The 27,080-nt window shown below is 38.5% G+C and overlaps 1 protein-coding gene across 2 annotated transcripts in view; it reads right to left on the bottom strand.

Moving 5' to 3' along the window:
* Positions 1 to 27,080, bottom strand: part of TPK1 (thiamin pyrophosphokinase 1) — a 343,412-nt gene that overhangs the window by 135,955 nt on the left and 180,377 nt on the right. For both annotated transcript variants that reach the window (XM_032305883.1, XM_032305882.1), the window contains exon 6: positions 16,308 to 16,403. In XM_032305883.1, coding sequence (XP_032161774.1) covers positions 16,308 to 16,403 — 96 coding nt within the window. The remainder of the gene's footprint in view (positions 1 to 16,307; positions 16,404 to 27,080) is intronic.

Here is a 27,080-nt window from a genome sequence, read left to right as displayed (position 1 = left end):
ATCAAGATAGAGCAAAAACAATAAACTGGCTAAAAAATCAGCAATGTCAAAATGTTTTAATAAGCCTATAAAGGAATTCCAGTGATTGATATAAAGTACAATGAGCCACCAGGGAAATTAAAGACCCAGATTTCATGGTATCAGAAGAGAACTGTACTCACAAACAGAATATACCTGGCTGAATGGCAGCTTGTGAAAATAAGACTAGAGGGATCCCATTTAAATTTCAACCAGGCTGAGTCACAGTTTAATGTAAGCTTCTTTGGGTGAGAAAGAAAAAAATGCCTCTTGCAATGGCAAGATAATGAGTCTTTCATTCACAGATGAGAAATCTAAGAAAATTAAGGTTAAGAGTGTGGTTAGTTTAAGCATTTTCAAAGGATGCCTACTTCCACTTTCTAAAAAAAGTGAATTTGTTTGAACGGAGTATTTTTTCCAACTTTGTCAAAGTGTATATACGTTATTAAGAAATGTCATTAATGTGTTTATACAAAACTTGTTTTTGAACGTGTTAGAGAAAAGTTTAAAAAAAAAAGAGGAGGAAGGGACCTATTTATATCATTGGAAAGTGATCTATGTAGCCAAGCGTGTCTGCATTTCACAGAAAAACTACAAAGGCCCTGATATGGATCTGTACTAAGACTCCTGACTGCTATCAACCATAATCCCTGGTAAAAGTTCCATCATAAAAGCCCAGACAGCTCACTCTCTTGCTGATTATGGGGAACTTACTATGCCCTGTGCCTCTCTGGAGAGCTCAGCAGAGGGGACCCCAACCTCCTTGTGCAGATTGGAAGGATCTCTTGGGGGCAGAGGTCCTTGACACACCAGCGCCAAGTCAGCAAAGGAGAACTGACCTGTCCCAGTAGGTTGTGTGTGGGGGGGGTCCCCTCCCTACTGGTGCATCCTCTGCTAGCTCACATGTACTTTCAGTATTGTCTACCCTTTGACATCCCAAACCAATGAGTTCTACCTTTCCCTCTAAATAATCAGAATGAAACCCTCCTCTCACTCCGGGTAAGCTCTTAATCTGGCTTGCCCTAGGAGAGTGGACCCTGGAGAAGGTTCGCTCCCAAAGGGCTTCTCATGGGTCCCATCAGACTTCAACTACAGCATTACTGACAACATATCAGGATAATCTGCTTAACAAAGCATCTACCCCAGAGACCACACATTCTTAGAGTCAGAAACTGTCTCATTCAGTATGCATTTTTTTAATACTCATGCATTTTTCAATACACAATACTTAGCAGAATACCTGGATCCACATAAAGGACTTTTGTCAGCTGAATGGTGAGCTAAACAGTTATAGTTTTTACCCTGTAACTCTTTGGCAAACAAGACCAAATCATCGTCAAGTGTAGACTTTGTCTATTTTATGGTTCCTATTCTCTCTATGGTTCCTATTTCTCAAACTCTTGATAGGGAAAATGACTAAAGAATTATTCTTCAAAGCATCCTGTAATCGGCTCTTTTATTTGTGTCATTGTAATTTCTGTCCTTTAATTCAGCTTGCATACAACCATTATGCTGTTTCTCAAAATTATCTTAAGGCTTTCCATTCAATATTCTTTAGTGGATTACCATCACATGTAGATCAAAATTCAAGTTCCTTGTCTAGAGATGAAGGATTCTCCATATGTGAACCACAAACTAACAATGACAACTACCACAAAGTTTTCATCCTTAGGGCTCCTCCTACACACACTGTTTGAATTTTTCTTTGTTGACTCTCAGACTTGCCATTAAGAATGCCTAAAGCACTTTAATGTCAGGTACCCTGGTCAAGAGCAAGTAAAGGACAGTGAGTGAGAGTTCATTCCCATAATAATGCGATGCTTTTTTGGTTGGCCTTGAACAAAGCTTTGAATTATTTTAGTTAAAAGATTTCAAGTCTGATTTTACTAGCAGTTCTATCTTTCCTCACAGATCTGTCCTGAGTACTAATATATCCTTGATTAACTGGACTATATAGGTTCAAGCCATATCAATGAGATCCCTGGGGATGAGACATCTTTTCCATACTGTGATATACACAAAAATGTGGAAATGGCTTCTTTTTCCTTCCCAAGTAAAAACACCAAGGGATAGCAAGAGCTAATTTTCATGTGCTCACATTTCTCTGTATCAGGAAGTGAGTGCCAAGGAGAGTTGGATAAAATAAATAAACACACTAATGGATTTTTTTTTTACATGATTTTATTCTATTAGCTCTGCTAAAAATTAAACTCTTTGAGGAGTCAGGAATATATTTATGAGGAAGTAAAATTACATAAAGTCACAGTTTGTATAAATAAGTACATGGATATTATAAATCTACTGGAGGTTAACTACAGTCTCTAACCCTCTCACATTATCAGGATACGAAGATATTTCTAGGGAAATGTATTCAACAAAGGTATTCCTTTTGAATTACTGGGGTCCTGAGAAATGGAAAAATCTTCTACTTGTGCTTTGGAACAGCCAGACAACCTTACATGGCATCTTCAACACAGCTGGTATTTAGTGTAAAATTAAAAATCAAAAGAACATTTATATCATATTCAGAAACAATCAGCTATTTGGAAGTAGAGTTTGAAAGGCTATTACAATTTGCATTATATAAGCTTTGTCCTCAGAAGCTAAATGATTGCTCAGTAGAGAATGAAAAAATTCCATTCTGTATTCTTGAACCTCCTGTTCAACACAGACCAGATACTTCTCACTCAAAGAACTCTCTAACATACATGTTTCCCTCTGGAAGCTGAGTATTTGAAAAAGCACTAAGTAGTCATTCTTCTCATTCTGTGGAAACTGGGACATGAACCTGTACCTACTTTCTTTAGTCGTTTTCACCTACTGAGCGAGGTGAGAAGAGATAATTGTCTAAACTTTTCTGCGAACAGACTGACTTCAGTACAAACTGCTTTGTTCCCGGATGATGAGTATTTCTGCACTGGCAGATCTTTTTTTTTTTTTTTTTAAAGATTTTATTTATTTATTTGACAGACAGAGATCTGTCAAGTAGGCAGAGAGGCAGGCAGAGAGAGAGGAAGAAGCAGGCACCCTGCTGAGCAGAGAGCCTGATGCGGGCGATCCCAGAACCCCGGGATTATGACCTGAGCCAAAGTCAGCGGCTTTAACCCACTGAGCCACCCAGGTGCCCCTGGCAGATCATTTCTTAATAGCAATTATCCTCTCTTGCACCACTGGGATTCGTTTTTACACAACAATATTTCTTGCTTTGCTTCAACCATAAAAGAAGTCTTCGCTGAATATTCTTGTCCAAAGTGATAAATGAAACTCTTGGTTTCCATGTAAAGATGGATTGGAGTTAGGTATCTGCAGTACTTTGAGTGCATTATTGTCCCAAAGTTTGGTGGTGTAAAACTCTCTTCATTTTTTATGGACCAGTTACAACAGGCGGCTATCAGACTTGCTGTCGTGCAATCCTTAGGTTTTGCAATCTGGAGCTATATAAATAGTTTATGTTAATTATCCCCTGTCCACCTTCTGGGAGAATGGAGAACATTTTGATTGCAAATTCTGCACTTGGTCATTAACACTCTGGTTTCTAGATAGGCATTCGACCATTTTATAATGCCAAATGAGAATGTTAAAACTGTTACTGCAGTGACATTAATTACTTAAAGCTTATTTTTTGCAATGTGAGTAAGTGCGCTTTACCTAATACATGTGCACAAAATAGCTGATCACCTCATCATCCTCCAGGTCACCTTAATGTTTTATATGTGATGCTATTATTTATTATTTTGTAAAATGTATTTCATATTCAAGAGCATCATAGTAAACTAAGTGTAATTTGGGATAAAACATTTGTTCAATAATAATTTCCTCTTTCTGAAATACTTTATGTGAATGCTTTAAAAAATCAGACTACTTAGGGTCTATTTTATAAGCATCTAAAATATCCAGTAGAAATGGATGAGGAGACAGGATTAAAATGTAATCAGTGTACTTTGAATTCAGATACTATTTCCTAACGTGTTCCAAAATTCTCGACCCAGTTGTTCGTACTGGAAATTACATAAATTCACATACATGTGGAAGAGGAAAGGAGCTAGAATCACCTGACTTCTACCCTGGGCATCTGGATTTTCGTATGCCACGTGCCATCATGGAACCAGCTCATGGACCACGGAATGCTAAGCAGAACTGCTCTGGGAGAGCAGACGGCCAGGGAAAATAGAAAGACATATTCTACCTCTGGCCACTAAGAGAGGAGAAGAATGGGAAGAGATACTACACGACTTCCATCTTCGCCTCTGATTGAAATGCGACATCTGGGATACTTGGGCTCATCACCTACCACAAACAAGAATGTACTGCTATGTATACATTTCTCTTCTCCTAGTCACTTAATTAACTACCCCTGAAAATATACTGATCTGGTATGTACATCCCCGTGATAAGCAGTAACATCCTTTTAGTTCTTCAGTCATGACTTAAACTATATGCAAATCATTTCTTACAAATATAGTTATTTTGGGGGCACCTGGGTGGCTCAGTCAGTTAAGCAGCTGCCTTCAGCTCAGGTCATGATCCCAGCGTCCTGGGATCGAGCCCCGCTTCGGGCTTCCTGCTCGTTGGGGAGCATGCTTCTCCCTCTCCCTCTGCCTGCTGCTCTGCCTACTTGTGATCTATCTCTCTCACTACCAAATAAATAAATAATATCTTTAAAAAAAAAAGACAAATAGTTTTTTAAATTATTTTACTATTTACTATTTTACTATTTTATTTACTATTTTTACGACTGTGGACAATCACAGTCATAGATGTAGGTATGACCACGTATGTCTCACTAAGGGATTTGCAGAATAAGGAGAAATTTTTCAATCCACCATGCAATTTCAGGATATTCCATTGTATGTGTGTTTTTCTTACGGAAGTCCTCAAGAGTTTCCTTCTCCCGTCTGCAGTTTCTGCATTTTCGCAATGCAGTAATTCAAAATAAAACAGTCATTTTCGTGGAAGGTCAGCATGTCTTCTGCAGAGGAGCATCATACCAAGCATATCTGCAATTCTCTGCATTAATAAGAGATTTTATCTGACAAGTGAGTCATCCAACGGAGATTCCTGGTAAGCAGATAATCTTAACCCTTGTCCCGGGGCCTATAAAAGCTCACTGCTCCTCTGGCAGGGATGGATTAGGATGCCACAGCCGCTGAGGCAGTAAGCTTTTTATATCCGTAGCAACAGCTCCCGAGTCACTTCAAAGCACTGGGTGTATCTATTTTCTCTTGTTACACAGCACTATAAAAAAGATTGCTGGTCTCTAAGAAGAAGGAAAAACAGAGATGTGAATTTCACTTTTGAAGGCTTCTCCAAAATGATGTAGGAAACAGCCTGCTGGTTCACTCAATGTCCAGAATACTTCCTTCTCTTTCCTTCCTTCCTTGTCTGATACTTCACTTGCACAGCATTTGTTCCAGAACCTGAATATGTAAGTAGTTACTCTGGCACTTGACAAGAAAACAATGCTGGTTACATTAAAAAGAAGAGGTGTTTTGTGAAGGCATAGTCAAATATAGCTGAATATGTCTACATGCACACATGTGTTACTTTCTAAAAATTCATAAAAATTATTAATTTAAGTTTACAACATTGCTTTGAGTGGAGAGGCAGAGGCCAGAAGGTAGAGAAAGCTGGCTGCTAAGTCCTACAAGACCTCAGCTATCCAGCAGATGTTGGAAGTGAATGGCACTGCTTTCAGTATTATTTCAAAGAAGTTGGCAAGATTTATTCTTGTCAAGCTCACAATGTTACTGGCTTATGAGACAAGCTCTATGTGTTTTCATTTTTTAGCTCTCAACTTTTGCAAGTAACTTAGAAAAAGCAGCAAGATCTAGAAGATACCAATTAACAAAATGTAAAGAAGGCATTACATATATCATTTTTAATTACTCAGCACACATATGTCCTCCCCTACCCTTAAAATGAAGAGAAAAGGGTGCCTGGGTGGGTCAGAGGGTTAAAGCCTCTGTCTTCAGCTCAGGTGATGATCTCCGGGTCCTAGAGTTGAGCCCCGAATCAGGCTCTCTGCTCAGCAGGGAGTCTGCTCCCCCTACCCCCCGCCTGCCTCTCTGCCTACTTGTGATCTCTGTCTATCAAATAAATAAATAAATTTTTTTTAAATGAAGAGAAAAACAAAGTATAAATGACTGAATAATAGCTCCATGTACTGCCAAATCCCCCAAATTTTCAATTATAATGGAACAAGAGCTGGAGTAGTAGAATAAGCCTCATTAAAGTAGATTGCTTGATATAATTTACCAACATTTGATAACAAGGATTTGCTTAAAGAGGATTCTTCCATATCCATGCACATTCACTCATTTGGTAAATATCTGTGAGTGCCCACTGTGTGCCAGGTGTTGTCGTAGGTCCTGGGAATGTTGCAGAGAAGGAACATGTACAATTACCTGTCCACATGGTATTTATGTTTCTGTGAGTGGAGATGTAACAGAAACAAACTTCCTAAACGGCAGATGGTGACAGTTGTGATGGAGAAGGCCCCGCAGACAAGGGGATGAGGACTGCTGAGTGGAGCAATGGGAGAGGAGGCAGGGTGAGGGGCCTTATCCAAAAAGGGAGGTCATGGAAGGCCTCATGGATTTGAGCCGCAATTTCCTTTGAAAAACAATTATCCCATTTTCTCCAATGAAAAGTTAAAGGTAAAACAGGGAAGAGTTCTATATAAACAATTTACTAAAAAAAAGTTGACTCTTTTCTGCAGAGGCATGCTACAACATTTACTGTAGTCTGAGTTATTCTGTGGTTATATGTGCATCTGTGTCCTCTATTAGACTGGAGGGTCGGGGCCATGAGCTCAGTCACCTAACCAAATATAACGACTGTCTCAAACGTCACTGTGCAAACGTTTGTTAAAGCAATTGGAAGAAGATCCTCAGTAGCTTTGACAGTATGTCTGAAGGGAGGAAGTCTGCTGTTGCAACTCTGGACTCTAAATACACCCCTCCGTGAGTGTAAGGCCCACAGTGGCTATCACAGGATTAGGGAAGTCAGAGCATGTCCCATTTTCTTGCTGCGCCAAAGGCAAGGTGCAAACAAGTTAGCTAGGTTGTGCAACTCACCTCCCTACTGGATTGCATTACTAAGCACACAAATACCATTCTCACCAGTTCCCTGGGAATAAGGAAAGTTGAAGGCATCCCCTGAGAAACATTTCACTATGTAAGGAGTCCTCCATTCATTTCAAGTGAAATCAGAATATGTCCAAAACAATGGTATGGGGAGTCCATGAACCTGGGATATAAACTTTAACTCATTTTAAATAAACACTGTCTAGGGGCACCTGTGTGGCTCATTGGGTTAAGCCTCTGCCTATACCTCAGGTCATAATCTCAGGGTCCTGGGATCGAGCCCCATGTCCAGCTCTCTGCTCGGTGGGGAGCCTACCTCCAGCTCTCCCTCTGTCTGCCTCTCTGCCTACTTGTGATCTCTCTCTCTGTGTGTCAAATAAATAAATAAAATCTGAAAAAAAGGTCAAAATATCACATTTTTTTTAAATAAATAAATAAATAAAACACTAATTCTAAAACCATAATGCTCTATGAAATTTATTATAAAATCAAAAAAGTAAATATATTTATATTGTATTTTGTGAAATACATAAAATTTAATCTTATAAAATAAATATAATTAACATAATTACATATAAATTATATATCTTCTATAATTAACAAAATGTATGATATAAATATATGAATACATTATATAAAATGTTACAGATGACAAGACTTAAAATATACAACAATATATGACTATTAATACTATAGCTGTTATATTTTTATTAAGGATTTTATGGAAGCCAATGAAGTGCTTTGCCTCATAACCTGCTGGTATAATTAGATTCTTATTCTGATTTTGCAGAAAGACCACTCTCTTACACCATACACAAAAATAAATTCAAAACAGATGAAAGACCTAAATGTGACACAGGAAGCCATCAAAATCCTAGAGAACACAGGCAGCAACCTCTTTGACCTCAGCCATACCGACTTCTTACTAGACATACGGTGGGACATAAGTAAAACAAAAGCAAAAAAGAACTATTGGGACTTCGTCTAGATAAAAAGCTTCAACACAGTGAAGAAAATAATCAACAAAACTAAAAGGCAAACTACAGAATGGAAGAAGTTATTTGTAAATGACATATGTGATAAAGGGTTAGTATCTATGAAGAATTTAAACTCAACACCCAAAAAACCAGTAATTCAGTTAAGAAATGGGCAAAAGACATGAATACACATTTTTCCTAAGAAGACAAACAAATGGCTAACAGACACATGGAAAGATGCTCAATATCACTCGTCGTCAGGGAAATATAAATCAAAACTACAATGAGATACCACCTTATGCCTGTCAGAATGGCTAAAATTAATAAGTCAGGAAACAACAGATGTTGGCGAGGATGTGGAGAAAGGGGAACCCTCTTACACTGTTGGTGGGAATGCAAGCTGGTGCAGCCCCTTTGGAAATACAGTATGGAGGTTCCTCAAAAAGTTAAAAATAGAATTACCCTCTGATCCAGCAATTGTGCTATTAGATATTTACCCAAAGGATACAAAACAGATTCAAAGGGGCATATGCACCCCAATGTTCCTAATGTCTACAGCAACATTATCAACAATAGCCGAACTACGGAGAGAGCCCAAATGTCTATTAGCTGATGAATGGAAAAAGATGTGTGTGTGTGTGTGTGTGTGTGTGTGTGTGTATAATACAATGGAATTTTACTCAGCCATCAAAGAATAAAATTTTGCAATTCGCAACATGGGTGGAGCTAAAGTGTATTATGCTAAGTGAAATAGGTCAGTCTGAGAAAGACAAATACCATATGATTTCACTCATATGTAGAATTTAAGAAACAAAATAGATGAATATAGGGGAAGGAAGTTAAAAAAAAAAAAAGAGAGAGGAGGAGGCAAACCATTAAAAACTCTCCTTAACTATAGGAAACAAACTGAGGATTGCTGGAGGGGAGGCGGCCTTGGTGGGAGGGGCGTTAAATAGATGATGGGCATTAAGGAGGGGATTTGGTATGATGGACACTGGGTGTTATATTTAAGTGATGAATCAATAAATTTTATACCTGAAACAAGTATTATATGTTAACTAACTAGAATTTAAAGAAAAACTTGAACAAAAAAACCACAATGCACTGGAAACAACTCTTTTAATAAACATATTTACTATCACAATTGGTAGGCACAACTGGAATGATAAATCATCTAAACACATGCTGCAGGAAAATTAATAGGATATCAAGAATGCTAATAAGAAGATCCCTGCAGGGTGCCTGGGTGGCTCAGTCAGGAGGGGCGCCTGAGTGGCTCAGTCAGTTAGGCGGCTGCCTTCAGCTCAGGTCATGATCCCAGGGTCCTGGGATCAAGCCCCACATCGGGTTCCCTGCTCCACGGGAAGTCTGCTTCTCTCTCTCGCCCACTCCCCCTACTTCTGTTCCCTCTCTAGTTGTGTGTGTCTCTCTGTCAAATAAATAAATAAAATCTTTTTAAGGAAAAAATCCCTTCAAAGAAGAAATGAGTTAAGGTTTGCCATGATGCCCTCTGGATTTTGCATTAATGTTACCAAAAATACATTTATTTATTGAACAAATATTTATTGAATAAATAAGTAGGAGGCAATAAAGATTTTAGGCAGACACGCAGTTAATACATAAGATAGGAGTTTTAGTAAGAGAACAGAGGGACAGACCTCAAACAGAAGTAACAAAATAATCCAAGTAAGAAAAGAGTGAATGACGTCAAACAGAAGGTAATAAAATAATCCAAGTGAGAAATAACCTAGTTTCAGTAAGACTGGAAAGAGAAAGTGGCACAAGGGATATCTACGTAATTAAAGGAGCTGTGACCAACTGGTAAGGGATGGTGTAGACAAACAGGTTACTCTGAGGTTTCTGCCAGGTGGGTGATGGTAGTGCCAGTGCATGGGACAGAAAGTAAAGACAAAATAGGATTCTGGGGCACCTGGGTAGCTCATGGGTAAAGCCTCTGTCTTCAGCTCAGGTCATGATCTCAGGGTCCTGGGATTGAGCCCCGCATTGGGCTCTCTGCTCAGCAGGGAGCCTCCTCCCCCCTCCCCTCCTGCCTCTCTGCCTACTTGTAATCTCTGTCTGTCAAATAAATAAATAAAATCTTAAAAAAATTTTTTTCTAAAAAAAGAAAATAGGGGGCTCTCTGCTCAGCAGGAAGCCTGCTTCCTCCTCTCTCTCTCTGCCTACTTGTGATCTCTCTCTGTGTCAAATAAATAAATAAAATTAAAAAAAAAAATAGGACTCTGTGAGAAGGATGAAGAATTTTCTTTTAGATACTGAAATGAAGTTCTTCTGGCTTTCCAGTCAGAAGTCACAAATAAGCTTGGAGTTCTGGATGATTGTATAAATGAGGAGGTTAACAGCACAGAAGTGGGAGAGAATATCCCTCTAGGAAGAGTCAGGTGAAAACGAAAGCAGTAATGGAGACCAAGGTAAACAGGCAGTTCAGGAACGAGCAGGGTTCCTCCTTCTGGAGCCAACCCTGAGAAAATTCTATCGAATGCCAGTTATCTTTGATTAAATGCTACCCTTCTTTGATGTCCTGGGAAACTGGGCAGTTTGAGGACCTGGGCTGTTATCACAGTTTAAAGATCATCAAGTTCCAGCTAAGATTTTCAAGCAGACATAGTTTTCACATGAAACAGCTGCCAAAATATGCAACAGAGACTCACAAGTTGAGACTTTTTGAGGAACACTTTAAAGGTCAAAGAGTTCATAGAAAGGTATTTGGATTTGCCTAAGTGCTAAGAAGTACTTGCGTTTTTGTTCTGTAGGACTGAGTCTTACCACAAGATCACACCACCTGATTGTCAGAGTATACTGGAAACAGGGAGCATCTTTTTTTTTTCTTCTTCAAGAAAGCCTCTTATTTTGGAATAATTCCAGGCTTAGTGAAAAGTCACCAAGATAGTACAGGGATTATACCCTTCACCCAGGCTCGGCCAGTACTATCATTTTCTGTAACCACTTATTCTACCCAAGACTGACAGCAACATACTGTCAGAGGATTTCTTCTCCCTCCTGTGGTTCTTGGTCACGCCACTTCAAAGAATGAAAAGGGAGACCAGGCGGAGTGGTGGGTAGCAGACCAAGGTTTACTGAACGACAAGGAAGCAGCGGTACAAAACTCCCAAAGAGGGAGGGAACCCAAGAGGGTTGCCACAGGAGTTTCTAAATCTAGGAGGTTTTATGGGCTTGTTATTGGGCTTTTCTAATCTGATTAACCTTCCCTGTGCCTGTCATCCTGTCAGGCTTTTGCCATGGAGGACTCCTTCCAGGATGGTGTAAAATCCTTTTAAGGGTGGATTCCCCTTAGCACTGGGGCGCCTTGTCCCTGACTACCTAACTTCCAACTAACCTTCACGAATACTATCAGTAACTAAACTCTAGGCTTTGTTCCCGTTTTGCCAGTTTTCCGCTAATGCCCTGTTCCAGTTCATGGACAAATCAGAACACCCTCACCATTTAGTTTCATGTCTCTTTCATCTCCTCTGGTCTGTGACAGTTTTTTGATCTTTTCTTATCTGTCGTGACCCTGAAAACACTGGTCAGGTATTCGGGAGAATATTCAATTTGACTTTCTCTGATTTCTTTTCAAAGATGAAACTGGGATTATGGATTTTAGGGAAGAACTTCCAAGTGCCCTTAGCACCCTTGATGTGATCAAGAGGGGCATGTGTTATCATCAGGAATTTTCGCTGACATTGTTTGATTACCTGATTAAGGTGGTATCTGCCAAGTCTCTCTCCTGTGAAGCTAGCTGTCATCCCTTTCCAGAATTCACATTGACACACACAACAGATGTATTAAATTCTACTTTAGAGGAGACGGGAAGCTTGCTGAACACACGAGTCCATCAGAGAAGACGGTACTGAGGACACCAGAGACCCTTGGAAGACATTTCTCAGAGCGCTATCATGGTTCCTCCCACAACCCTGTGAGTCAGAGCTCATTACAGTGATATGAGTAATTATTCCAATCAGATACAGTCGTAATTGTCCTCTGCAAATGAGAAGCAACAGATATTTAGTATGGACATACAACAAAGCCATTAGTCCATTACAAAACAGTAATATTGATAATTTGTGGACATAAATATTCTAAAACTCATAGCATTTGCAGATGTCTAAACATAATGTATCTGAGACATACCATGTAGGAATTAAGTAGAAAGACTAATATTCCTCACCTAATCTCAATAGTCAAGAACTCCAATTCAGACATAATGCATAGAAACTATTCTAATATATACAAGTCACTATCCAATCCAATATCTGCTCAGGCTATTGAAATAATTTTTAAAAACTTAATATGTAATAATCCCATAGTCTTTATATAGTATTTAATTGTAATTATTGATATTTGTATGTATAAAATTTAGGCATTTGCTCTTATTCATATAGTACTGTTTCAGCAGCCTACCTTATTTGATTGAAAAACTGATTAAGAAAATAATAGTACAAGGGGGATAAAATGCATTAAAGTTTCAGCAAATAAAACTAGTATGCATTTAAATCTGTACAACCAACAGTGTGCAATTAATGATAGCTTCTCTGCCCAAATTTTGTCTAACGTTAAATCTGCGTTTAAAACCTCAGAGACTACTGGGGAATGCCCTTCCTGGGGGGCAGAGGGTGACCAGAGCAATACCCCAACCCCTACGTGCACAGGTCTCCACGAGCACGGCAGCCATTCCCTCCAGTGGTGCGCCCATGGCCACCCACGACTACTACCAGTGCCGCCTGGGCTCCACTGCCAGTAACAGCTCCTGCAAAAGTGCAGAGTATGCTGGTGAAACCATCCCTCACCACCTGGGTCTCCCCAAGGCTGACCTAGGTCACCGGTGGGCAAACTTCTTTGGAAAGTCCACTCTCCCATTCAGGGCTAGAGTGTCGGAGTCCCCAGAATGCTCAGAGTCTCCTCAGGCTCCAGTGGCAAGATCACCTGTGACTTGGTTCTAGAAGCCGTGAGGAAGCAGCCTGGTGGCCGGTCTGGCAAAGCCAACACGGGCAACCAGCCACCCTGAGTGGCCACGGCCAGGATTCGGGAGGCACTGGTCACATGAAAGCCCCTCCCCTCCCTTCCCTGTAGACTAGGCAGGCTGCCCCAAGCAGAAGCAGTTGGGTTCTCTCATATCAAAATAGCAAAACACCAAAACGGAAGTTGAAAGAATCCCAGTCTTTACCATCCAAACCATGAGCAAACCTTCCTCACACCCTGGAACTGTGCGCCTTGCACCAAGTGGAAAATAAACTCCAAGCAGCCAGTAAATAAATAAATAAATACATACATACATAAAATTTTAAAAAAAATCTCAGGGATTGAACTAATGAATTCTATCATCATATAACAGTAGGAAATATTCCAAATTGTATTTTATAAGGCCTGTTATTCTCAGGGCCTTATAGTCTACATTTGTTTCTGCTTCTTCCTAAACAACATGCATCTTACGTTTTTAGAAAGCTGGAGCAATAGCTCATAATGTTTGCCACCGAATTCAAAGGTTTAGATCTCAAGTATGCATCACGACATCAGAAAATATATGTGCTCTTTGAAGATCCAGTCATATCAGATGGCATCCTGATAATGTATTATTCATGACTCAGTTACAGATAAATAATGTGGTAACATGAAAGGAAAGCATTAAAAAGTCACATGTATGGGTGAACCCTTTTGCAAAAGAATAAAAGTTGAGGGTAAACAGGTTTAAAATAGGTAAGTAAATAAATAAATGTAGTGATTTAGGGAAATTTTAGAAAATTAATCACATGTTCTGGATAGTAAGCTCCTTTAGGATAAGGACAGACTAATTCAAATTCTGTAAAGTTCTAAGATATTACATAGTACAGTTTCTTAACATAATAAACATTGCTTTATCTCATAATTAACATTTTAAAGTTTATGTTAGAAAGGTAAAATCTTAATAAGAAATATAGATACTTTGATGACAAATTCCGGTTTATAATTTATAAGAGTAAGCAGAAAAACAGAAACGTATGATAATTTAATAGGGCATTAGGTGGAGAAGCATAAAATATTTTCCTATACAGTTGAGTGCATTTTAAGTAGAAATTGTGAACAGCCCTCATCTCATGATGATCTTACTTGGGGTAGGAGCATCTTTTATTATTTTCCTTGCTAATTTATCTAATTTCGCTTTTCTCTTGTGACATTAAATCAAATCAAACACTGTACCTCCAGGTTAAATGTAGAGTTGAGTGGAAGCTCACAGATACTCTATTTCATCAGAGTTACTGTAACCTGAAGGTTGTATTAATGAGACCAGGCGGTTTTCATTGTGAGACATGGAGCCATCCGTTTATCCAATAGACACTTCTTAGAACACCGAACTAATCACCCTGCTGTCCATCTTAAAACTCTTCAAACTCCCTGCATTTGTTCACTGAAGAGCTATCCATCTCCCTGAGTACCGAGTATCTATCCCAGAACGCTCTTCTTCCCTCTGCCATGCAACCCGTTTATGATGTCTCAGCCTTCTCTAAGAAGCCTTTCCCCTACCCGTGCTGTGTTCGACTCTCCTGTGCATTCCCATAGTGCACAACACACACTCGGCAGTCACAAAGCACCTCTTACACACAAGGTGCTGCTGTTCAGACGTGAACAAGACAGATCTGTCCTAGCTTTGCGGGCTATATGGTCAGGCTGGGAAGAAAGGCTTCCAGTAAACAATTAGAAATAACCACCACAAGTACTAGAAGTGTTCAGAGTGCCTTGGAGGAGAACAAAGGGGCTACAGACACATAAAGAGGCAGAAACTAACCTGGAGGGACGGAGAAGAGAAGTCCTCCTTAATAACCTCACCTATTTTGCCGTTGTGGGGCAGGCAAAGAGAAGGAAAAATTTTGAAAAATATTCAAATGATGGGCAAAAAAAATCTACGTAGAGGAGAGGACACCTCAAGGCAGAGAACGAGAGGGACTAGGTTATCTTTTCCAAACAAAGAGAAAAAGTAGTGCAAGATGAAGCTGGAGAATGTGTTGAGCCTAAATCATGCCAGAGGCCCGAGGCAGCTGTGGAAGTGCACTGCTGCTTTTCCCCCAGAAAGAACTTGCTAGGGCTGTGAGGGGGGCAGCTGACGGTCATGGCCCCGTGGCAACTCCAGGATGCAGCACAGTGAGCCACCAAGGCCACAACCTTCCCTGAGAGCTTCGCGCCCATGACTAACCACAACGGGACGAGGAGGGTCTGGTCCTTTCTGCTCAGAGCAAGATTGTTCTAAAAGGTCTTGATTCTATCTTCCCTATTGGATTATCCAAGATCTTACCAGATTGGTTTCCCAGATGATATATACATCTAATGCCTGATTGCCCTCTTCCCTCAGTTTGAGGCTCTCTCTGAATTTCGGTGTTAAGTTTGAGATATGATTATTTATTTTCAGACTTAATGACCAAATATTGTATTACAGAACAGATACTACCAATTTGACATATATAATTGCATTCCCAGCTTTCAATAATTTCAGTGTTGGTCCTAGGAAAACTGAAACACCAGTTGTGAAGAATTTATCATTTCTTTTCTAAAAAACTCAAAATCAGCTATGTCTGGATGAAGCAGATAACTCTCAATGGGCTGTGTTCTGTTTTTGTTAAACAAATATTTAATTAAAGCAATTTATTGCTGGAAATAGCACAATACATTTGGTATTGTTCAAGCTACAACAGAGATGGGAAATGTTCACTCAATTACTTTTGTTCCGTTTGTACAATGTGCACTTGTCAATTAGGATAATAAACAAGGCTTGTCTTCAAAGACAGAAACGTAGCAGACTCTTCTCTGAGTTCAAGTTGATCATATTTTGCTTATGTAAGAGTTTGTAATGATGACTCATGGACAAAGATAGGCCACATTTGCTTGTTTTTCCCTCATAATATTTAAACACACATATAAAAAGAAAACACATACAGGTCTTCATGGAAATGATGAATGAGAGATGAAAAGTTGCTACTCATATCAGGCCAAGAATGAGTTTCAGTAACTTTACATAAGGCCCACTTTACCCATTTTGTGACTTCACCATTACAAGGTATTTGAATCTCTGACCTCTGATTTAAGTGCACACATTAACACTGTGGCAGCTAAGAACAGATTTATCCAATATACAGGAAAAATATGACAGCCAAAACACTGGCACAAGAGTTACCACTTCAGAGGAGTAAAAACTTTAAACAGGGTCTTTGACTCTTAACCACTAAAAAGGTACGTATCTTACCTGTAGGTGTTTTTCTTCTATCTTTTTTTGGAGAAGTTCAAGACACTTGGTGAAGTCAGTGTGGTCTTGGTCAGGTGTTGAAATAATCTCACATCCCTATGTGTTTAAATTAAGAGAAAAGGTAAGAATATATAATGATGTCAGCCTTATGATGAACAAGATCAAACACTATAAAACTAAAGACAAGGTACCAATAGATATAGTCTATTATGCCTACATTATACCCCGATCATTAGTACCATTATCTTTTTTATTTCACATAAGAAGACATCTCAGAAATGGTGTTAGAATATCACAATAATGGTCTGATTATGACAATCATTTTATTCAACAAAAGTGCAGATTTATACTACATTAATGGTCTCTTTAAGAATCACTGCTGTGATGACATTAGAGATAAACATAAGGACTCTGGTACAAGTATTATAAAATATATTCACAGTAAAATCACCTGAAGTTAAAGTGAAACTTTTTCTTTTTCCTTTTTTTTTTTTTTTAAGATTTTATTTATTTATTTGACAGACAGAGATCACAGGTAGGCAGAGAGGTAGGTGGGGCAGGGCAGAGGGGGGCAGGCTCCTTGCTGAGCAGAGAGCCCGAAGCGGGGCTCAATCCCAGGACCTTGAGATCATGACCTGAGCCAAAGGCAGAGGCTTTAACCCACTGAGACATCCAGGCGCCCCAAAATGAAACTATTTCTAAAAAATAAATGTGAATTTAAGCAGCCCTCCTAAGTTTACTTACATGAATGGAAAAACTTGTGGAACTAATGATAAAACTACATTTTAAGTAAAATCAACTCAGCTCTTATATGAAATTCCTTTACAGCACCTTTCTTACCCAAAATAAAAAGAAGCATGAAGAGCTACACCTGCATAAATATGTCTCTTGGATTACCTTTTGGACATAATGAAGTGAATTTATATGGTCTTTGCCTCTTCTACACCAGATACCTTACAGTGAGTGAAAAACCAGGATTCTATTTATGACTATGCAGCCACAACAGTGCCAGCTTGCTGGCACTCCTGGACTTCGACAGCTAGAGAAACAGTATTTCTGAAATGACACCTAATCCTCCACTGTCTTGCAAAGGCAAAGGCATGTAAAACCAGAACGCGGGACTTGAGACTTCTTAATTCCCAAATGTAACAATTCATGGTCTCTCATAAACAGCTGAGTAAGGGGAAGTTAAATATAATCCAGTATTTAAGTTGCCATTCAAAGAGTTTTCAAGGATACAAAACACCCATACTGTCTCCTAAATTATTCCAAGAACTGTTCTCAATAGATTTAGCAGTTCTTCTTTAACTTCAAGGTCTCTGTAAACATGTCAAGCTCAACCTGGGCTTCATTCATTTATGACTACTGTCCTACAAGGTGATGATCAATGAAAAAATTAATTTCTCATCATTCAGAAATATACTATGCCCTAAAAGATATATGTCATTTTTACAAAATCATTGACGTGTACTTTTCTAACCCACAGAGTGCACTGAAATTTACTATGGTCACCAAGCAAGGGCATAAAGAAGTTGATTCGTCTCAGGTTAACACACTCTTAGAAGAAAGACATAAGCATATGCCAGAACCTGCAGGGAAATTATCAGGGTTGAGGAGATTAAACTGTCACCAAACCAAAACCAACCAACCAAACAAACAAACCATTACACTGAAAGTTTGCCGAGGACAGAATTACGTTTCAATCATTACTATTTCTATTGCATGGCACCAGTCTGCTATCTGGTAAGTAATAACAATAAATGTTTAACTGATATTATTGAGGAATAAAAATGTATGTTGGCAAAGGCGTAGGAGAGCATGGTATCTTACTACTAATTACTGCATTTTTTTTTAAGATTTTATTTATTTATTTGACAGAGAGAGATCATAAGTAGGCATAGAGGCAGGCAGAGAGAGAGGAGGAAGCAGGCTCCCTGCCGAGAAGAGAGCCCGACTCGGGACTCGATCCTAGGACCCCGAGATCATGACCCGAGCCGAAGGCAGCGGCTCAACCCCCTGAGCCACCCAGGTGCCCCTAATTACTGCATTTTTAACAATGGGAAATCACTTTTGTCTTTTTAGGCTGACAATATAAATAATCACTCCAGCAAAAGGAAACAAAATGAGAAAGTCAAATAGAAATAGCGATAATACAACAGATGATTAACAGACCATTATGTTCACAGTTATCTTCACAGAATCAACACAGATCCACAGGAAAAATTATAGTGAATGAGAACCCAAGAAATAATCTAGTCCCACTATAATATTTTGTAGATTAAGGAAATCAAAGTGAGAAATTTAAATTGATTTGCTAAGACATGGACAGGTGGGTGCAACATTGTCACATCTAGAAATCTTTATGATTTAGATCTAGGATCTAAGGATCTAGGAATCCTTTACTCTTAATGATGTGGAAATAAGTATCTAGATAACCTGATGCAAAAAGGTCAGATAACATCTCCAGAGCTGGTACCGTGAGAATGGTATCAAGTCACGCTATGAGCTCTTCCAAAACATATGAGCAAGGCTTTACCTCATCAATTTAAGACAGACACACATAAGAGTGTAAGTCAGGACATGGGAACAGATTACCAGAACTGAAAAATGTAGACTGTATCTAAACCAAGAACTTCTAGAAACTCTGAGGTGTTTATCAGCCATCCAGAGCTTCTTGGAATTGTCATGAGTCCACATGATTCTAATCTCATCACAGACGGAGAAGGACGGAGAAGGAATTCACTGGAAGTGCAAACAGCCCCAACAGCCCTCACCGGGCAGCTTACAACAGCTAGAAAGGAGACTGGCAAAACAAAGCATTAGCCAAAGTGCAATACCAGACCTTTGGCCAACTGAAGATGTCTTTACTGTTTTCTGGGTCTTATGGTAACATTAAGATCTAAAAGGGGGGGGGGGGGGGCGCCTGGGTGGCTCAGTGGGTTGAGCTTCTGCCTTTGGCTCGGGTCATGATCCCGGGCTCTCTGCTCAGCAGGGAGCCTGCTTCCTCCTCTCTCTCTGCCTGCCTCTCTGCCTGCTTGTGATCTCTCTCTCTCTCTGTCAAATAAATAAATAAAATTTAAAAAAAACAAGAAGATCTAAAAGAGGGGAAATATAAAGCCAAAAAGAAACTATCAACATCCTGCAGACAAGGAAAAATGCAGAAATGCTCTAAAGTAGCAAGTGACGCTCATCTATTATATATTAATATCTATTTAGAATTATTTATGATATAGAGTAAGACTCCATTTGTTAGAGTCAGAAGCCTTGGGTACTGTGAAGAATTCTGTGAAGAATTACTGTGGATTAGATGCTTAAAAAACAAAACAAAAACTCACACTGATCTAAGATTTAGCAGATACAAAAGCTAGGAAATTTAGAGTATATCACTCTAATAATAATACATGGTTTTTAATATTAGCTTTCTAATAGATGTATGTATATTTAAGAATACACAGAAACCTTCCAAAGTATAAACTATAAAACTCCCTAAAACACATTTAACAAACCAATGTTCAAGTGGAAACTTTTGTTTCAACTACTACTGTCTTTGATTTTCCTTAGTTGCTTGGAATGTATTTTTTAGGATACAAATTATTCTTTTATGAGCCAGCAGGTGGCTCCAATCTCATTCTATGCACTTGCCTTAGGAAGTTTTTGTCCTATACAAATAGAAATTTAAATAGCTCAATTCTAATAATAAGTTCCCTTTATGGACACACCACATTTTCAAGCTGGATTATTATTTAATATTGCATTTTTAATAATTTTGTTTTATACTAGAATTCAAAAGCAAAAGATTTGGATTGATGTCACAAATTTTAGTCTGTGTAAATGTCAAGGCTATTCTAATTTTGTTCTAACCTTCTGAAGATGAGGAACCACAATGCCCACCCTATGTCCTCCAAACCATAACCAAACATAAAAGGAAAAGCAAGAAAAACTAAGTTCAAACTAGTTTTAAAATTCTGTTCCAGTGTGTCGAACTGACCAGATTTCCTCATCAGGTCTTTCTCATTCCCTGAATCAAAACCAGGAAAAGGCATATGAAAAGTTAATTATAAATCAATTCCCAGAGGCCCAGTCAACTACTTTTTTAGGAGCTTACTAGTTGTTTATTCCTTTATTAAACTGTACTGTGTACAGAGGAAGTAGGAATCTACCAAACACCAATGGCCCAGTGGTATAAATAAAAACATGAATATCATAATTAGTGAACATGTCAAATAGAAATATGTGTGTGTCTGAGTGTAGGAAAGACAGCCAGTTAAGGGGAGGCTCCTTTTCTTCCTCTTTCCATACCAAGAAACTCCCAGCCATGCTTCACCACTATCCAGTAAGTGCCTGAAAGAAAGTCAGTCTTCTATTCTTCCCTAAGTTGCTCCTTTCTTTTTGATGGGTAGTGGGGACAGTGTGGGCATGTGAAATCCCATTTTGGTTTCGGGACTGAACTACACTCTACAGGAAAGCCAACTGCAATACAGTGCAATGAGACACTCGGAAAATGAGCGATTAGCTTCTCCTCCATAGAGGTATAATAAACATCAAAATACTGCACTGTTGAGAATCATATTATAATAGAAAATATGCATTAAGAAAATGAAATAGTTTATATTATCAAGGAAATACCATGAGTTCATATTAAAATAACAGGTGCCCTAAGGTCCAGGAAATCAAAATTTAAAAACAGATATAAAAGGTGCAGAAAGTTGCAGAAAAGTTACAAATAAGGTAAATCAATGCAATGGTCAACATGCTAAATTAGCAGATTGGAGGAGACTGAAGACAAAAAAGAAGCAAACTTACTAAAGTTAACAGAAGTAGAACTTTACAACACACAAGGGAGTGTGCTCAGACAGCAAATGAACCAAAGTGGAACAAATCAGATAGACATATACACTGGCAAAAATGGCCATCTATGAAAATCCTTGTCTGCTAGTTTGGGAATCCATGATCTCCAGTCAAGAAGAGAAGACTCAATGTTCCTTGAGTATTGGGAAACTAACATCAGCATCACAGTTGCTAGGACGATACCAAGGGCATGTCAAGCACTCAACAGAAGTTTGATGGATAGAAGAATGATGGATAGATTAAAAGCATCTCTCTCCTCATGGCACTAATGGTATGCTTCTCTAAAATATACACAGGGATAAGCCTTAGACAATGAATCTAACACAGAAAAGCAGCATTGTCATTATTTTTTCATAAGAAAATCATGTAACACTTTTGTTTTAGGGCATGACTAATACAGATTCTTAAAGTGGCGGCGAATACTAGTGCTTCATTTGCAATTAAACAAATTAAAATCTAACAATGTTATCAAAGTTAACATCCAATGAGAGAACAAGAACCACCAATGTACATAGAGGCTAACAAACGAAGCACTATGAAGTACTACATAAATAATTCTGAATATCTTTGAATGAGTTGTAATTCATTTCTTAAGACCAATGACAAGGATCAAACTGACATCAAGGAACTAATAAAAATTTAGCAAAAAAGAGTTTTCAGAATATGCCCTAGAATGACAATAGCTCACTTCAATTTCTAGTAGTGCTAGTATCTATGGTTATAGCAAACACAAAAATGTGTGTAATATGTGTAATGCATGATCCTAATCACAGTAAAATCACAAATCACCTAAAACAGGTTTAGGGATGCCTAAGTGGCTCAGGGTTACGTGTCTGACTCTTGATTACAGTCACGAAATCAGGGTCATGATCTCAAGGTCATAAGATTTAGCCCCACATTGGGCACTAGGCATGGAGCACATTTGAAATTCCCCTCTCCATGTGCCCCTACCCTTACCCTGATTCATCACTGACTTATTAAAAAAAAAAAAAAAAAAAGATAGGTTTAGTTCAGTGTGGCACACTTACATTTTTAAAAAAGAAAAAATGTTTAAACAACAAGGGTTATGCTAAATGCTTAGATTAACCAATTCAATGTATTATTACGATATCCAATTTCATTATTTTATAAACTATTAATAGCCTACTTTGAGTATTAAAATATTTTATTCAAATGACCAAATAATTTTATTACGTAACTGGTTATATCTACTTAACTACTATTAAATTATTAACCAAGCTATGAGCTTTAAGCCATAAGCCTCATGAAGGTGTGCACTGTGCCCTCTGTTCACTACTGCATCCCCGGTACCAGAACCCAACACAGTAAATGGCAAGTAGGAAACATTTAGTACTGAATCAAGTCTCTTATAAAGGCCTGAGATCAATCATCACTTAGACGAGGATGAGCAGAGTTTTCTGCAAAGGAGCAGACAGGAGCTCTTTCAGGAGGTGCAGGCCATAGGGCCTGTGTCCCAACTATTCACGCTTCCTTTGTGTCATAAAAGCATCTATAGGTAATACAGAAATAACTAGGAATATGCGTTCCAATAAAACTGAAATTTGGAGGTCAGAAAATTGTCACATGCCATAAAACATTCTTCTTTAGATTTTTTTCCACCAAACATTTAAAAATTTAAAAACACTTCTTAGCTTGCCAGTTATAGAAAAGCACAATGGGGCAGATCCGGCCCATGGGCTGAAGTTTACCAACCGATCCCTGACCCAGGCCCACAGTAAGTTTTTGTGATTACAGCTAAACCCTATACATATGTGAGAAATTCAATAGAAGGGAAAAGATTCCACCCTTTATTTTATTTTTATTTTTTTTAAAGATTTTATTTATTCATTTGACAGACAGAGATCACAAGTAGGCAGAGAGGCAGGCAGGGAGAGAGAGGAGGAAGCAGGCTTCCCACTGAGCAGAGCGCCCGATGTGGGGCTCGATCCCAGGACCCTGAGACCATGACCTGAGCCGAAGGCAGAGGCTTTCACCCACTGAGCCACCCAGGCGCCTCGATTCAGCCCTTTAAAGGAACCTCTCTGCACCTCGTTTTCCTCGTCTGTAACGGAACTAATCTGCCAACTAACACGGAGACGGAGGTTCCACGAGCTACTGCACATGAGGCTCCCGGCCCAGCGAGGAACTCTGCAGATGCTCATCTCGGCACCCCCGAAGATTCTCCAGAAACATCAGAGGCTACAGTCAGACCAGCTCACATCAACGATTACTAGAGTAAGCAACATATTATTAATATTCTCCCAAGAACTTTGTGTGCTGCTATCTGAACTATTTTTTAATTGAGTGACAACTCAAAGAAATTATTACAAGGCAATGAGTTTCAACCTAACAGCCAAAACCAATGCAGAAGTCTTTAGACTGTCGTTGTCGATGACTCCATCTACCATCTGCCAATAACTTAACTAATATAAGTTAATGAGTTTTTACATTTAGCGCTCACAAAACCTATCAGGTTATATTATGCTGACTCCTCTAAAACTCTTTAATGGGAAAGAAAACAGATCCTTTTGAAAAAAATTATAGTACCATATCAGTTGTTATTTCATGCACTATATCCACAGAGAGACTGGGTCTCATTAAAACAAGAGGCAAGGAGTGAAGTCTGGTGAAAGCATTCCCAAACCCGCTATTAGCTGACTGATTGTAGCTGAAGTCATTTGGTGCCCATCCATCTACCCAGGACAAGAAAGGACTTGTGCAAATTACCCTGAAGAGATTTTATGGGGCTCTGAGACTTCTACTGTAACTTTATGGCCTGAGTTTATAAGGTTAAGAATTCAGAAGTGTTATTTCCTCCTAGGTACCACATGCACACCGATTCTGAATATTTATTTGGAGGGCTTGCATATAGTCTCTCACCTCGCATAATTAAATGCAGTATGTATGTAGCTATAAAATCGAAGATGCTTTTCAATAACCTAAGATTTTTCCTAACAAAATGTAACCTAATTCTTTGGAAAATCAGAGAATTTTAAAACTATGTTAAAATTAGAATCTGAATATTGTAATCTGCTGATAATTAACTGTCTTCCTCATTAAATTAATAACACCTATAACTACTATTTGAGTACACCATTTGTTACAGGAGATGTTAGTCACTTTACAAGAGTTACGTTCTTGCATCCCCACAATACCCTTATAAGGTAAGTGTCATGATCACATTTAAGATACACAGACTCAAGTTTGGAGAGATTAAATAACTTGCCCAAGATCACACAACTGCTGAGGCCATTCTATGTGATCTGAAGCCCATACTGTTAACTAATCATACTTTGTACTCAACCCCGCTTAATTAAACTTTGGGTATCTTGGCAGATTGAAGCAGAAAAATGCCTTTATTATTTGTTCTGCACCTTGATTTAGTTGGTTTTCTCCAGTTTTAAGTACCTGAAAATCCTTTAGCTCTTCAAAGACATGACTCCTACCTGACCCCATGCTGTTTCCGTAGTAGCCCAAGGTATAAAAACCTCAGCGCGGCAAATGGGCACTAAATGCTTAGCTTTCTTGCTCTCCTTTTTTTCTGCTTTCCTAACTTACAATGTTATCACAATATTTATCATTATATTCATGAAAATTCTGCTATTTAACTTACCATTATGCTCAATAGCTCAGTCTGTAAGTGTTTCTTTCGGCTTATTTTTCTTAGAATTTCCTGAAATTACCAGGAAAATAATAAGAAAATTGTTTATGATCTTTGATATATGTTGACGGGTGCTTTCTAGGAAGGATGAAAAATTCCATATTCCCACTCGTAGTAGAGGAGGGTAAAGAGTTTCTTAAAATATAACAGTAGGGAAGATAATTCATCATGAATTTCTTACTGTGAATTAATTTAATTGCTATTCTTGCTTCTTCATAAGCAAAGAAATCACTTTCACTAAGAGAAAGAGGACTTCACTGGAGAGCAAGGAAGAAAAAGGTAAGATAATTCTGGAGTGTGAAGCAGGCATGAAACGGGAAGTGGTTTATCAGATTGAGGACTGAGCGGTGAAGAACAGTTTGAAAGAAATGGACATTTCTGGAAGTGGAAATAGGTGTCAATCAAACTACTGTAAGAGAGGAGGCAAAAAGCTATCAAAGATTACCTTTCAAGTTGGCTCGGAAAACAAAACAGTTTACTATCCCATCATATTTTTTCTATTTTCTTTTTATTATGTTATGTTAGTCACCATACAGTACATCATTAGTTTTTGATAGAGTGTTCCAAGATTCAGTGCTTGCATGTAACACCCAGTGCTCCATGCAATAGGTGCCCTCCTTAGTACCCATCACCTGGCTAAACCATCCCCCCACTCTCCTGCCCTTTGAAATCCTCAGTCTGTTTCTGGAGTCCATAGTCTCCCATAGTTCAATGATAAGAGTTTTACTGAGTATTAAAATTATGGCTCTCACACACTTTATTTTCCTCTATTTAATGGTAAAGTTGCCTTTCTTATTGTACATAAGCATGATAAACACTTAAAAATATTTTGGGGAGACAGAGTCAACAGTCTTCTAAAATTTGAATCTGTTAAAATATTAATAATGAGTTTCCATAATCATTCATTAAACTGAAGTGGCCGGGCGCTTGGGTGGCTCAGTGGGTTGAGGTCATGATCTCAGGGTCCTGGGATCGAGCCCCACATTGGGCTCTCTGCTCAGCGGGGAGCCTGCTTCTCCCTCTCTCTCTCTCTTCCTGTCTCTCTGCCTACTTGTGATCTCTGTCTGTCAAATAAATAATCTTTTAAAACAAACAAATAAATAAATAAATTGGACTGGCCAGAATTCTAACAAGGAACTGCCTGTCAGATTAAGAGTATAGCAGGTATAAGGCAAAATGACATATACTCCAGATAATCAAAGATAAAGATCCAAAATTAGCCCAAGGTAGTTCTTAAGTTTAGTTAGACAAAACCAACTGGAATCTAATGATCTATGTTTCTGATATAGGTATGAAAATGGTCTTTTACTCTGTAGAAATGTAATCACAAAATAACCATTTCCCATTTTCCTCTTTATTGTATAAAGCGTACTATGGTAGATTGCTCCTTCCATTTTATTCACCAAACTTCTAAAAACAGTTTACTTCTAAACTAAAAAGATTTTTTTTTTATCATCAAATGACAGCCTACAAGTAATGATTTCTTCAGCAAGAATGTCACATGATTAAACTCTTAAAAACCCCAAGTAACAGGTTGCCTGATATAATTTAGTGTTCTCCTTCTGGTTTTCTAGATCACGCATAAAAGAAAAGAATAAACGCAATTTAACCTTGTTGCAATTCTCCATTCAATCCCAAACATAAAGAGACATTCTCATCTAGTGCAATCTTCACTGCCCTGGGTGTTATAAGATAACCTTTCCTTTCAACACGGCATTGAATGAAAACTATAGCTTTCCAAACAAGAAAGTCACCACTTCCATTAATGGAAGTCAAAAGTCTTTTTAGAACAACATGGGGTCTTAAATGATGGCTTTTTTCCTAAAAGCAGAGCCAGAGTTCTTTTGGAAGAGAGTGCCCAAAAGTGTTAATATAGCAGCCTTCAGACTGTTATCCTAAAAAAGCTTTGCCTACAAGGTTGGCCCTTGGCTCACAACTAAAAACTTGAATGGTAAATAGTTCCCTTATACTAAAAAGAAAAAAAAATTTTTTTTTCCTTAAAAGCTAATAGTGGCCTATTGTGCCTAAACTGTTTATTCAATGTGGTTTATGCTGAGCAACTGCTTGCTTTCTTCCTGGGAGTCTGGAATTTTGATACACACAATGCACAGGGTGTGGGTGCCCTACATATGGATACCCCCAGTAATATTTTGGGGACTGAGTTTCCCTGGTGAAAATACCTCACACTTATTGTGACAATTTGATTAAGCACATCCGTGTGACACCACTTGGAAAGAACTCTTGGAACTAATGATTGGTTTTCT

This window comes from Mustela erminea, chromosome 11 (assembly GCF_009829155.1).
Source record: "Mustela erminea isolate mMusErm1 chromosome 11, mMusErm1.Pri, whole genome shotgun sequence".
Classification (NCBI taxonomy): Eukaryota; Metazoa; Chordata; class Mammalia; order Carnivora; family Mustelidae; genus Mustela; species Mustela erminea.
This window is presented reverse-complemented; position numbering and strand designations above follow the sequence as displayed.